This window comes from Sesamum indicum, linkage group LG2 (assembly GCF_000512975.1).
Source record: "Sesamum indicum cultivar Zhongzhi No. 13 linkage group LG2, S_indicum_v1.0, whole genome shotgun sequence".
Classification (NCBI taxonomy): Eukaryota; Viridiplantae; Streptophyta; class Magnoliopsida; order Lamiales; family Pedaliaceae; genus Sesamum; species Sesamum indicum.
This window is the reverse complement of record NC_026146.1, coordinates 5,066,102-5,080,915: the sequence shown is the minus strand read 5'-3', so window position 1 is coordinate 5,080,915 and position 14,814 is coordinate 5,066,102. Positions and strand designations below refer to the sequence as shown.

At 34.5% G+C, this 14,814-nt stretch overlaps 3 protein-coding genes across 4 annotated transcripts in view; 1 reads left to right on the top strand and 2 right to left on the bottom strand.

The window, feature by feature from the left end:
* LOC105155321 (probable L-ascorbate peroxidase 6, chloroplastic) lies at positions 160 to 5,089 on the bottom strand. Of its 2 annotated transcripts, none has more exons than XM_011071197.2 (12): positions 4,828 to 5,089; positions 4,595 to 4,744; positions 4,242 to 4,362; positions 4,068 to 4,168; positions 3,900 to 3,987; positions 3,112 to 3,179; positions 2,948 to 3,034; positions 1,537 to 1,611; positions 1,372 to 1,449; positions 1,187 to 1,291; positions 641 to 715; positions 160 to 367 (listed from the first exon to the last, which is right to left on the bottom strand). In XM_011071197.2, exons 1-12 carry the CDS (start codon positions 4,963 to 4,965, stop codon positions 215 to 217), a joined length of 1,239 nt encoding a protein of 412 aa, XP_011069499.1. In that variant the 5' UTR covers positions 4,966 to 5,089; the 3' UTR covers positions 160 to 214. The 2 variants fall into 2 exon arrangements, with proteins under 2 accessions (XP_011069499.1, XP_011069505.1); XM_011071203.2 differs by having other exon boundaries at positions 353 to 517; positions 4,828 to 5,088.
* LOC105155310 (aldehyde dehydrogenase-like) lies at positions 9,924 to 14,321 on the top strand. Its single transcript, XM_011071188.2, has 10 exons — positions 9,924 to 10,236; positions 11,274 to 11,342; positions 11,432 to 11,528; positions 11,740 to 11,946; positions 12,319 to 12,434; positions 12,572 to 12,676; positions 12,770 to 12,942; positions 13,047 to 13,137; positions 13,515 to 13,664; positions 13,818 to 14,321. The coding sequence occupies exons 1-10, from the start codon at positions 10,045 to 10,047 to the stop codon at positions 14,046 to 14,048; spliced, it is 1,431 nt and encodes a 476-aa protein (XP_011069490.1). The 5' UTR covers positions 9,924 to 10,044; the 3' UTR covers positions 14,049 to 14,321.
* The window catches only part of LOC105155301, a gene marked incomplete in the record, with an annotated part of 2,401 nt that continues 1,737 nt past the window's right edge, over positions 14,151 to 14,814 (bottom strand). Inside the window, 1 exon segment of the mRNA XM_011071178.2 lies at positions 14,151 to 14,814.

Genomic DNA, 14,814 nt, shown 5'->3' with positions numbered 1-14,814 from the left:
CATGCTTAAGGAGGCGGAAATCAGTGAGCACACTCATCCTTGAGAAGAAATGAAGAATATTTAGCATCAGGTCGGTCCGAAGCTGAACGAGTGCTAAGCAAAGAGCATAGAGCTGTACCCAAGTATGCGCATGCATAACATATAAGCTTGCACCTTAACTCAATTCAAGTTTCGAAAAAAACTATTTTATTCTATATATAATACCAAAAACATATCAGTTCATAACCAAAGATGTCAGGTATGCCAAAACAGCAATCACAATCATGATATTCAGGAAATAGTTTGATTGGAGAGGCTTATCTGGACTTCCGCCAACAGCCTGATATTCTGCTCTAATCTTTTGTTTCATAGCCTCTGAGAGTTCTCTCTGCAATTCAAATAAGCAACACAATGCACTTATTCTTCCCCTTCATTAAAACTTCCAGGTCTTTAGATATGTTGTTCACACAATTGCTGAATCTCATGTTATTTTAAGTAACAGTACACAAAATTGAAATGCTTGTATTCAAGTTTAGTCCTGCAGCAACCATAGAAATGAAAGATTTAAGTACTTGCTGTTATTAGTTTTGTAAAGGTTTTCATGCATGGGAAAAAGGAAGGTGCAGCTGAAGGCTCATACGAACAATTACAAAATCCTTACCCTTCCTGTTGAGTACTTGGCAGCCACAAATTTTTCTGGCTGACCTTTTGGAGGACTATCATCTAATGAGAAACCCTGCAGAAGAAATAATGGAATGCATTACTTTTAATGTAATCAGCTACATGGTCACAGAGTAATAAGATAATAATAATAAACTAGAGTGTATCTGAAGGTGGTAAGACATTGAAAATAAGAAAAGATTAGACAGAGAACGGTTGCCAGCAAACACGAAATCTGAAAATTTGATTCAAAAAACTGCAAAAACATGTTGTAACCATATACATTCATAAGCACAAAATAAGGCAGTGTCAATGTAGTCAATAAAGATGGAAGCACAGATTATGAGCATTATCAGACTTCTCCAAAGCTAGCTGAGTGAACATTTGCATTTGCTTTGTTTTATGCTAACATCTAAGATACATAACTGAGTTGCTTTTGGCAAAAAACAGTTTTAGTTCTGAGTTCAACATATACATCCAACATGAACTTTGGGAAGCTCAACGGAGGCAGGGATTGATCAAGAATGAAAAGAACAGCGATCAGCACCTCAGGTGGGTCAAATTTAGCTCCAAGATTGCTAAGCTTAGCATGGGCTTCAGCATAATCTTTGAAAAATGCATCTTGATCTTCAGCATATTTCTCCGCGTATACCTACACATAGGTAACTCTATGTAAGCTGAGAAGCCACAACATATAAGGAAAGTGTTTCGAGGTAACATTCTGCTAATTACCTTGAAGGAAGGATCTTCAAAGAGAACAGCATCTGTGGGTAAAACTAGCAAATCCTCATCTCTTCTTTCTTTAATATCCTACAAATGAGTCAAGCATACAAACAGAATTGAGCAACTTCTGTTAGAAAAAATAAAACCAGAAAAATGAATGTCAGTATGTATCACCTTAAAGTAGGAATTATCAAACTTCAACCACTGCACAGTCCAAGATTGTCCTCCAGGGGCCCCAGGTCCATCTTTCTGCCATGCAAATAATTCACGGCTCAGCATGTTAATCAGTTGAACATAAAGAATGAGGTATTGAGGATGCCATTGGTTGGAACTTTAACAAACATTGACCCAGCATACCTGATTAATCAAAATTAGAGAAGAAACATGGAAAGTTGGAAGGTCATTATTATGTATCAACTTAACAAAGCTTATCATATGCTATATGCTCTTCCAGTCACATGAATCCCCTCGTTTAACTCCTTTGATGAAAGGCCATTTCTTTAGTGCTTAAATCCTTTCCAATAATCATACTTCAAGCTACTTGAGAGGACCTCTTTCTCAAGGTATATTGTAGACAATATTAGTTCTTCACTTGTCAGCAATCATAACCCCAAATTTCCACTATAACTAGCAAACTTCTATCTTCACCAAAATCGTGGTGAACATACTTTGACCTCTTTCCTCAAGGTTTATTGTAAACAATATTGATTCATCACTTGTCAGTCATTTATAAACCCAAGTTTCAACTGTAAATAGCAAACTTCTATCTTGACCAAAATCATGGTAAACATACTTTTTCTCTTGTTTTACACTGCAAACATGTACTTCTACCTTGACCAATATCCTCCTGACTAATGACTTTTCTTTTCAAATGTGATATGCCAAATGATGAAAATGATTTAGGTCTATATTTTTCCTAGGTCCTTGATACAGTGAAAATTAGTTCATGGCCCTGCAAGCCAGAAGCTTCCACAACCATCTTAACTTGATTGCAAAGGAAGTACCCCCCTCACATGCCTGCTCCTCGTTCAGAAGAACCCTTGAGATCAAACTCATTGCTCAATCGCAGTCTCAGTGCTAAACATATATATATACATACAAGTGTGTGTGTGTGCGTGCACATTATGCAGTGACATTTTTTTATTTCAGGTCCACTACAGGATGGCCAAATTTAAGATAACAAATAGTAAGAGCAAAAGAGGATTTTTACTACAGCCTCCAATAAGAAAATCTTGTGCCATGCCACTTTACCTGGCCAGAATCATGTTGCTTGACGTCATGATCCTGTTCTTAACAATAACATACTTCATATCAACGTGTTTCTCGTAATATATGATTTAACTTCAAAGTAATGTATAATTTAATTTTCAGTTTATTAGCATGGGCATGTTCCCATTTCCTGCGGTACTAAATGCTGAATATGTGATACCACTATATACTTCTGCAGGGCATTCGCCGTCTCTTCATTTACTATGCTATGATAAGTCCAACCTCTCAGTCTTTTGTTGGTTAAAACTGTACAACACGTTGAGAATAGAATGTGATAATTGAAAAATGAATGATAAGACAGTAGTGACTTTACTACCGTGTATTTGGTCTCGGGTTTCCCCCATCCACTACGATCTGGCCTTGACCTTCCGAGAGTGTGTGCACCAGAGAGAGCCACTATCTCCTGGCCATCAGGAAGCTCATGAATCACAATTATATTGTTGAAGACAAATATCAGGTGAAATTGAAAGGACCAATTACCTTATCATTCAACCCCATCCTGTAGAAGACATCACGTAGATGAGCAGCAGGGGAAGGGGGTCCAGCATCTAATAAATGAATAGTATTAGTAAAGAAGATTCTAAAAGTTAGTGGGTTTTTACAACAGAGTTAAGTGGCAGTCCACAAAAGATGAAGGCAGAGGTTATAATATAAGATGTATACAATAATATTAAATTTCAAGATATATGTGATGTTGTATAATATGATAGCCTGTTATCATTGATAAGATGAAAAACAGGGACCAGAGAAACAAAAAGTATTCTGCCTAGAGTTAAACCGCCAGTGTTTAAATAAACCTTGTTGAGAATCATGAATTGATTCTCCAAATTATTGTAAAATCATAACAGAATCACAATAAATCCAAGTGATTCTTGTGTTATCTATATGATTTGATTTTGGAGAGGTTTCCTCCATTTTCCATCATCGACATATGTAATTCACCTATATAACTACATGAAGGTTATATCTTCAAAGAAAGAATAACATAAGTTGGCCATTTGGGCATTTGTCTAGTGGATGTAGGCCATATTGCAAACCACGTAAATCTTTGTCTTCTATTTCTCTCTTCACATATCTAATATTCTGAAAAAGTTAATCCAACCATGAGCCAGAAGCACCAAACAATAAATTATATATTTTGAAATAGCCGAAGTTGATACTAAAAGTAAAAACATTATATTACTCATAAAATCTTCATTCTAGATGACTGTTGTGCTCTTAAACATCCACAGTAATAAACAAATTTTCAAGTGTCTCGGTAATGATACCAGGGAGTCTCCCTTCTTCTGGGCATTGTTCAGGTCCAGATACATCTACTCTTCCATACTTCATGGGAATTTTGGGTCCCCCAGTTTCCTGTAATTAGAACAGTAGTATCAGTGAGATCCTGCAGATAATAAGTTTGTCAACACATTAAACCAAGAAAGGGGAATGACCTCTATAGCAGTAGCACTAGCCAACTGAAACAAGTCTGCATATGTCACATTAGAATACTTCTCCTTGATGGGCTGAAGAAGTTTAAGAGCATTGACAAGCCCTATGCGAACCAACTTGTCAAGGAACATAATATTCAATCAGTAAATACTAATCCATCAGATTGAAAAGCTCACCGGCATTTGCTCCATGCTTCAGTTCAACTTCAAACCTTAAACTTCCATTAGCACCACCCCTTTGTGGCCACTCCTCAATATTCTTGTTATATGTACCGGCATCATGCCAACCTAGCCGAACCTACATTATGATAAAAGTAGTAACAACAACGATGTTAAATAATTAAGCAAGCAACTATATAAACATAATAGTTCAGGTAAATTAACGACGGTAAAGACACCGAGCATCCCAGCAGTAAATAGCATATCCAAATACAACTCCCGATTTCAACAAATTAAGCAACGTAGAAATTCAAGACAAAACATGCTAAATAAATAAAACTAAAAAGAAATATCATTGGAAAGAAATTCACCAGAATAGGATGACAGTACTTGGTCTTGAGAAGCTCTTTTATATCTTCACGCGCACTCTTCAGCTGGTCGGGGTCCGATGCTGAGCATTTCGGCGACGGCACAGTCGAATAACCAATTCTCCGACTCGAAAATCTTCCCAGAGCGCTTTTCTTTTTTATTTTTTTTTTTGGGGTAGAGAACAGTTAGAGTAAGTAAAGAAATGCAGAAACGCTAAGAAAGAATGCGTGGCTACCTGGGGAAGGAAGAGGCGGGAGAGGAGAAGGGACGATCGGAGGGAGCTAAGGGAGAGGGCGGAGCGGTAGGAGAATCGCGTAGCAGACGCGGAGGTGGTGACGGAAGGCAGAAGACGAGTGGCGGAGAGAGAAGCCATGGTCAGCTGCACTGATTGTCAAACTGTCAGTCATTCATTGGCTGCTGTCTCTGGCTACGGATTTGTGGAGGGTCATGGTTGGGCGGAGTCTCTCCGGTTCTGTACCCTCCAGTTTCATCAAGTGAATGAACGATAAATAATTCATTACTTGATATGTTTAGAAAATATTCAAGAAAGAAAAAGAAAGTGAAACTTAAACACGCTTACAGTTCCTTAACGCGACTCTAAGCCATAATAGAGATTAATTAAATAAGACGATATTGGGGAGGAGGTTATTATTAACACAAGTTTTTATCTTGGTTTAAGGGAAAATGTTTTGCACATATTTTAGTGCAAAATACCTATCAATTTTTGTAAATATCTTTATAATATAGGAGATAAAAATTCCATAATCTCTAATTAAATTTTCTTGTATGATTATGTATTAATTATCCTAATTATAACATGTTATGTTGTTAATATACATTCCAAAAAGAAAAAAATTGAGAAATTAATAGAATACGATTGTAATGTTTACTGTAATATATGATTCTAAACCAATTATATATATAATGAAAATATCGAATAATCGCTAAAGGGACCATAAAGACTCCTGAAATTATTTGTGAAACAGAAATATTTTAAAATTATAGACCAACCAAATAAGTGTTTAGGATTTACATAGTCAATGACATTTATCACGAGTCGTTCTGCAAAAATGATATTTTACAATATTCGAACTAATTGTAAAACGTGTAAACAAAATTTGAGCGCACGAACTATTACATCTGGTATATAGACCAATCACAAGACGAGTGAACAAAACATGTGCATAATTTTGGACATTCGGACAATATGTTCAAATCAATCATATGACAGAAGAACAGAATATTCATGTTCTAAATATTATGCGCGCATATAACCAATCACAAAGTGAATGAACAAAATCAGTGTGTTTTAAATATCACTATTACAATATTTAACATCCAATTATTTGTAAAACAAAAAGATTAAAACTTAAAGAACCTCTCCCCACAAGCCAACTCACCTTACTTTCTCCAAGAATCCACACAGTCGGAGGTGTAACAACCCACACTATGTTTGTTTTCACACATCAATATTTTTTTTAATACTAAATTATAAAATTGTAAATTACACATTCTAATTATTTTTGGCAATGCATGATGTGAAGTGATTTTTAATGGAAATTTTGATAAAATATAGTTATTAACAGATAAAATATAGTCATTAACATAAGTTCTTATCTTGGTTAAGGGAATTATTTTTTTGCACATATGCTGCACAATTTAAGTGTATATACCTATCAATTTTTGTAAATATTCAAAATATAGGAAATAAAAAAAAAATCCCACAATCTCTAATTATTTTTTTCTATACAATATTAAATATTTGTCATTTTTGGATCAGTGAAAGAGATTTTTAGTAATTAATTTTTTACTGATTTAAATTGAACTATTATGTATTGTCATAATTTACTATTGGATGTTGTAAGTTGTACGTCTATTATGTTATTTTGTGTTTGTATATGTTCCAACAAATTTAAAAATTAATTGAATATAATCGTAATATTTACTATAAGATATGATTTGGACCAATTATAGAAAGCATGACATGCCTTCTATATAATATCCTTTATCACGTGCCATTTTGCGCGAATGATGTTTTACAGTTTTCGGACCAATTACATTTGTCTTCAAAATTTTTATTTTATTGTAGAAAAAGAATGTTAATATTTTCTTGAAATAAATGTTTTAACCACGCCAAGAAAAAATTCCAAATTAATTTTAACAGTCTGGAGAAAAAATGGAAAACATTTATTTCTTTGAATAATATGGAAAACAAATGATCTGGTTGAGACAATTCTAAAATTTTGATTAAATAAACGTAAGTAAAAATATTAAAAAAAATCAAAATTTATCGATTCATTTATGTTAATGAGTAGGTCTTATCCTACTCAGGCCCAGACCCCACCCAACCAATTGGAGATTCATGAATCCTAGATTGGATCAGACCCGATTTTTCGATTGCATATTTGGAAAAAGAGTTAATTTTTTTGGTAAAGAAATCTTGGCAACCATTTTATCTAGTAGTCTTGGAAAAAGAGTTATTTTTTTTTATGTAATTCATTAATATTAAAATAGAAAAAAATATATTTTTAGTCTCCAAAGTATGCCCACTATTAGTTTTGATTCAGTAACTATGCTCGTTTTCTTTTAAGTTCTTTAAGTTTCAAAATACTACTATAAACAATTATTTTGTTTGTTGCAACGTGTTTGTTCTGTGAATTGATTTTTGCAAAATTGTTATTATTATTTTTCAGAATTGTACTACAATTAATTGAATTTTTTTTCAGGCGATAGTCAAAGTAAGAGCGACCCTCAAAACGTACTTTCATTTCTTGATTGGCTTAAAGAGCATGACCAATCACACGTACTTGAGAGTGAGAACAACGGTAACCTCGCTTTCATTATATGAGACAGAAAGTAATCTCATAGATGTCCGGAAAAATGGATTATTTTAAAAATAAGCTTTTGAAATGTTCGAATAAAATAAGATGATTGAGTTTATAAGATATTAGAAATGGTAATTTTGTGATTAAATTTAAAAAGTTTGTTGAGATTTTAAAAATAAGTTATGAATACCCTTACCTTTTTTAGAAAGAACAAATAAGTTCACAATATCTTATTTATTTTATAAACTTTTTTTTACTAAATAAATTATCAAAAAAAAATTAACATTTTATAAAAGTACAGATTTCAAGAGTTTGTTTTAAAAATAAAATTTAGTACATTATAAATTTAAAACATACTTCATAAAATTAAGATCTCTATATGGGTCGTAGATCACTCGACAGGTCCTACTGAAGATTGTGTCGTGTGGCCTAGGTAAGTGAACGTTTTTGGCCTTATAGTAAATTATATTTTATTACAACCAATACGATTAAATATTTTATTTTCATGTAAAACTGACTTAAGTATTAGAGGGTTTTAATTGAAAATCTCCCAACAAATTTAAAGATTCTCAGGTTCCATACTATTGGAGCCATGTTGAGTGACTGGACCTTCTGTCAAGATTTTTTCGAAAAAAATTAAAAAATCTGAAATTATGCTTCACCACTCATTTATTGAGTTGTTGCCTGTGCAGGATAACAAACAAAGAGCCCATCTTGTCGAGGCCGCTACAAAATGCAAGGGTTCGTTACACCAAAAGTGGACAAATGTTGACAGAGTCCACCTAACATTCACTCTGAAATTTTCACGAACAGTTGGTGGACATTGGACGCACGCAATTTAATGCACAGCCCCGGCATACATCAAGAGTGTGAACCACTCGTTCCCAGTTGACATTTACGGTAAAAACAAAAGGCCACAATCAAATAGCTCATTTCCACATAGCATTAAAAATGTGCCTAACCTAATTACTCATGCACATGAAATCTAATCTATAATAAGTCCAATTGCATTGATACACGTACAGTCTAGTTTATTGTAGTTTAATTTTGGATTCATACGTTTAATGACCACGTGGTCTATTTTGTTAAATATATACCAGAAATGTATCACGGACCAAAAACATGATTTTTTAAAAGTTTCGTGATCGAAAGTGAGAATAGATACATAATTCATTATAATTTATGATTTAAAATGATATTTTGGCCAATTCATCATAAAAATTAGATGGAAACCTAATGGATGCCAACGAAACGGCTCGTTGTTAAACGAACAATAAAATTATGAGGGTATTTATAAGTTTTCGAACAACGATAAAGTATTTATAATTATGTCAAATATTATGAAAAAGGTGGTAGTAATTCACCTTATATTATATATATAGATATATGTATAGTCAAAGGATTTCTTCTTCCATTTCAAATTTCAATTAAATTTTTTATTAATTAGAAAAAAAGTATTTTAATCATAATTAGTAACTTGAGCATTTAAATTTTATAGACTAAAATTCAAGTAATAAATGAGCACACTACATACACAAAGAACGGAATCGACGGAGGTATCAACAACTGGTTCGCGATGCAGTGGCCATTGCTCGAATTATTCATGATGAGCTTAGATTCTGTATACTTAGTGCTGAACTATCTCATAACATTAGTACTATCGCCTTATATAGAGTATGGCGGATACCATGACCTACTTAAATTGCCATTTGATTTGTACGCTCTGTACTTTTCCTTTACTTAATAAAATTTATCATTACCGAAAAACTTCCATATGAAAAGTGATTATTAATTTGCAATATAATTAAGTCATCAACTATTTAATTTTTTTTAGAAAAAAATGAGTAATTATATAATTTTGTTAAAACATATTTTTTTTGAGAGATATAACAAAATATATTTTATTCATTTATTTTATTAAAAGTGTTAAACTTTTGGTTATGCATATTGTCAATTTATTTCTAAGAATATACACGAGTCATTAGAAAATATTTATTTGATGTGTATTTAGTATATTAACTTATTATTTTACTTTTAATTTAAATTCTTCATTTATGAAATATTTTATATCTTGAATGAAAAATATATTCTTTAGGGTGATGATTTAATATGAAAAAATATTAAATATATTGAGAACTATATATATAATTATTCATGGTATGAGGAATAATTGTAACCAATTAATCAATTTAAGGGGGAAAAATATTATATTTATTAGTTAAGGGCGTGGGGAAATTCCAATTCAAATTGATAATGGTCGAACTCGAATCAATTATTTGACAATTATAATATAATTATCGTAGGGTTTAATATATAATTTTAAAAAATAATTAATTATGTAATAAATATATATTTATTTAATTTGAGTAAAAAAAAAATAGTGCTGAAATGCTCCTTTCAAATGGGAAGTGTAATACATGCAGGGAGGAGCACGTAGTGTATATAAATCCATACTTGGAAAAAAAACAAAAACAATAATCAGCCGGCCAGCCCACAAAACCAGCCAAAAATGCATCAAGCACCTTTGAAGTACGGCAGAGGGAGATAAGAGTTATAAATCCAAAGGAATGGTAGTGGTGAGAGCATCGGCAACATAAAAGTTGGGTCTCCAAGATTTTATCGAAAACATGGCTCTGGGTGTGGAAGGGGTGGCGGGGGAGCTAAGATCAATATACGCCACCGGCAAGACCAAGACTTTTGAGTGGCGGGTTTCTCAGTTGAAAGCCATTCTCAAGATAACTGCGCACCATGAGAAAGAAATTGTGGAAGCTCTTCACTCTGACCTCAAGAAACCAGAACTTGAAGCTTTTCTTTATGAGGTGGGGTTGGATTTCTTTTGTTTCTTGGAACTCGGGACTTCATGTTTTTCAGAGTCTGCTTCTGGTTCTTGATAGCTGGTTAATGATTGTGTAATCCCTGTTGCCTTTTTATTTTGTTGCCCTTTCTTACATTCCAAAGCCCACAACTTGGAACTGCATATTTCGGGTTCTAGCTGCATTTGCGTGTGGTTTATTGATGTAAATGGTAAATGGTTTTGTCTTTTTGTGACCAGCATTTAAGGCTCTCTCCTCATTAATGAAGATGGAGATTCTTGGGAGTTGGGGGGTTCTTTATTTTGTTTGATTTGCTAGAAAGCTGAGGGCCTACCATGGTGTTGGTGGAAGTTGTTTCTCTTTTTCTTTATCCAGCTACTTTGGTCTGTGTTGCAAATTTTGTACTAAATTGTGAATTCGTTGCTTCATACTAAAAGGAGATGTCATTGCTCTGTTCTGGATGTGTTCACTCTTGCATGTGTGCCAAGTGCTGGTAAATGTTATTTCTCTGTTCAGAGATATGATTGTTGGTTTTTGCATCTGGGGATGCAGTATAGTAAAATGAGAACGTTTGTAGGCTTCATTTATGTGTTTCTAAAGTCAGTTTGGTGTGTGTGGGCTGTTAACAATGGACTTTCGAAATTATCACCTAATTTTCAATTTCTAGTTTGCTCAATTTTGTTTGTAACAGTACATGTAAGTTGAGGATCCAGTTAGTCTTCTGAAGATTTTGGTTCGAAAAATCGTTTCTTTCTGGTGCCTTTTCATGTTAAAAACTTTGCATTTAATGTAACCCAGCATGAATCAATAAGGTGAGAAAAGCCATGATTTCAATTGTAAAGAGACGTGAAAGAGAAAGCCTATGGCGTCGCTTCTGTGCCCTGGAACTATCTTTGTGGTTGGATAGAGCACCTCTTATGTTAGCTACCTTTTCCCAATTCAAGGAAAAAAGAAAAAAAGACCTCTTAATACAAGAGACAGAATGTCTCTTCTCCTTTGTCTTCTAACAATTCTTTTTCCCTTTATCTATACATATCATGCAGGTTTCTGGAGTATCATCAGTATGCAAGTATGCATTGAAGGAATTACATAGATGGATGATGCCAGAAAAAGTAAGTTTAAACAATTCAGAGCTTAATGTTATGGATCTCTTGGTTGTTGGATTAAAAGGTTATCCAATGCCAATTTCACGTGGTGGCAGGTGAAAACATCAATGGCCACTTATCCCTCATCAGCTGAAATAGTGTCGGAACCTTTGGGTGTCGTGTTGGTTATATCGACTTGGAACTATCCATTTTGTATGTTAATTCTATTTCCTAGTGTGCTTCATGTGTTCATTTTCTTTCCATAATTTAACCAGGCTCCAGTCCTATGCCTTTGCTTTATGAATTGATTAACTGAGTGGCTTGTTGGTTTGAGGGTTGTTTATGCTGTACCATTGTGATACTGATGAAACTGCTTCTTCTTGGTCTCCTCTTTTGTCCTATCTGACTCTGTTCTCCTCCGAAGTGCTATCACTCGAGCCGGTCATTGGAGCTATTGCAGCTGGTAATGCTGTAGTCTTGAAGCCATCAGAAATTGCCCCCGCAACGTCCTCGTTGCTTTTGAAACTTCTTGGGGAGTACATGGACACCTCAGCCGTGAAAGTCGTTGAAGGTGCTGTGCCTGAAACAACTGCATTGCTGGAACAAAAGTGGGATAAAATATTTTATACAGGTAATGATAAGCCCATCATTCACATGTTTATGTTCCAATTAACTCCTAGAACACATCATCGATGCGTAAGCATTGGTTGTTTTTATTGATGCAAAGTCAAATGGGGACAAGAGAAACGTGTCTTGTTTATCAGGTCGTAATCTGTGCTGACTGCATTAGAATGTTAGCAGGTCAGAGAGGGATCTATCCCTCAAATCTGTTTGATTGTGTGAAAGAATATTTTAGATGAAGATTATTGTTCCTTAGGTTATAGCTATTTGAGGTGCTAAAATTCGGATATTGAATCATACAGAAGAAATTAAATGTCGGCATTGATATTAGCAACTTTACCAACAAGAGATCTCAGACTGTGTCAAACAAGTAACTCTACAGGTAGTGGCAAGGTGGGACGGATTATATTAGCTGCTGCGGCAAAGCATCTTACACCAGTGGTTTTGGAGCTTGGTGGCAAATGTCCGGTGGTGGTTGATTCAAATGTCAACCTAAAAGTATGTATATTCTTTACCAGAGTTGTATCTAACTGAACATTTTTGGTTGGATCAGTACCAGCAATGTTACACTTTCTTGTTACTTATTAAGTTAGTTATTATTAGCCCTCATGTAAAGCTGTTCTGCTTTCGGAAAGGTCACTGCAAGACGACTAATCGCAGGCAAGTGGTGTTACAACAGTGGACAAACCTGTATTTCGGCTGATTATGCAATAACTACAAAAGAATATGCTTCAACTCTGGTAAGTCTTCCCATCTGATTGAAGAACTATATTATATACGCCAACAAACATATATTTTACTTTCGTTTCTTCAAATTCTGATTGACTTCTCAGGTGGATGCTCTTTCATCTGAACTAGAGAAATTCTACGGAAAGGATCCTGTGAAATCAAATGACTTGTCAAGCATTATAAATTCCTACCATTTTGACCGCTTAACTAAGTTACTGGACGATGAGAAGGTTTCTGGCAAGATAGTTCTTGGAGGTCAAAGGGATAAAGCCAATCTGTGAGTTTCAAAACTTGGTGCACATTATTTTGGTCCTTCAGCAATGACGGTATTATTAGATGAAATATCCATGTTATTTTATTTAATTTTTTCCATCTTTACAGAAAGATTGCTCCTACTATTGTACTGGATGCCCCAGAAGATTCTTTGATCTTGAATGAGGAGATTTTTGGTCCTTTACTTCCCATTGTCACGGTATAACTTAATAAACTTCTGCTAGATTTAGTTTGTGCTAATTTTATATGACAGGTGTTTATTACTTGTGGTGGGACATACTTATGCGGGTTGACAAAGATATATTGAAGAATGGAATGACCATCTAGACAATACGTATTTCCTGCCATCCAAAAATTTAATTAGAAAAAGGATCAATGCTGTATTCCATTCCGGCGGCTCCTTTAGAGAAGAAATTGTTTAACCGTGAAATACTGGGTGGTATGCTACTTCCCTTTGAAAAAAATGAAGAGCAGAAAGGAAAATATGAGCCCTCTCTATGCTAAATCTTATTTTTACCTCACAATACCTTTTAGCGTATTGACTTTCTTTTGTTGTTTGTTGTTTCTAATATAAAGGTCAACAAAATCGAGGATTCTATTACCCTGATTAAAGCTAAAGAAAAGCCTCTTGCTGCATATCTATTCACAAATGACAAAAAGCTCAAGGAAGAATTCATTAGAAGCGTCTCTGCAGGGGGCATCGCCATTAATGAGATAGCTCTACATGTAAGTCTTTCTGGGAAGTTCTAATACTTACAATAGCTTTTTATGCTTGCACATAAACTGGCATGAGGTCAAGTTATATGGACGCACATATAGCTCACGGAAGAAAATACAACTTGATGGACCTGAGTCATACTAACAAATTCATTGGTGCAGGCTTTAGAGCCGACTTTGCCATTCGGAGGTGTAGGAGAAAGTGGAATGGGATCATACCATGGGAAATTCTCTTTTGATGCTTTCAGCCATAAAAAGTCAGTTTTACAACGTGGATTTTCTGGGGATCCAGCTGCAAGATACCCACCATACACCCCTGGGAAGCTAAAATTTCTGCAAGCCATGTTAAGTGGCAGTATAATCCGCATTCTCCGTGCTTTGATTGGTTGGTGAGATTTATTGAATTATAGGCTATACGTGTGTACCAATTTATGAATGCTTCAACTATGAAGTAATATGTCTTAATCTATGTTATGCGAGTTTGTGGGGGCTGTAATCCCATGATTAGTTGATGTGTTGTGGCTAAGTAGGTCCATTTCTGTTTTCAGATGTTTTTAGCCATTCTAATGCAAGCACAAAGGCTAAAAACTTCTGTACTTGGTGTAATCTGAGTACTATAACTCATTTGAATATCCAATGTATAAAATCAAATAATCTATTTCATTCTCCGCAGCTGCAGAACTAAGCATTTTTTAGCCTAATTTTGTTGTGCACTTTGCTAGATGGTTTGTTATCAGAGAATTGTGAATCTCGACCAAATCAGTCACACAAATAAGAAGTGTCCAATGCGCTTATCGGTTGAATGCATGCGCAAAAGCTTCCTTTTTGTGACAGCATTTTCATAACATTTCTCTTGTGATTAAGAGTATAATGGGGACAATCTGCCTGTGGGGCTAGTAACATGGGTTTAGAATCCTGTCTAATGCAGCAGCTGAAGACTTTCCAACTCTTTGTTCGAACGGTTTCTTGTAAATGCAAAGAAATGTATGAGCCATCTCCAATTATGCAGCACTGCATGCACGAATATCTAATTATGGTAGAGTTGTCCTTAAAAGAAGTGGGAAAGGCTTGTGTCTGCTTAGTCTTGTAGATCTTCTTCAATACCAACCTTTTGCCAAGATTCAAATTCAGATAAGCAGTAAAAGAGCCACAGAGTTAA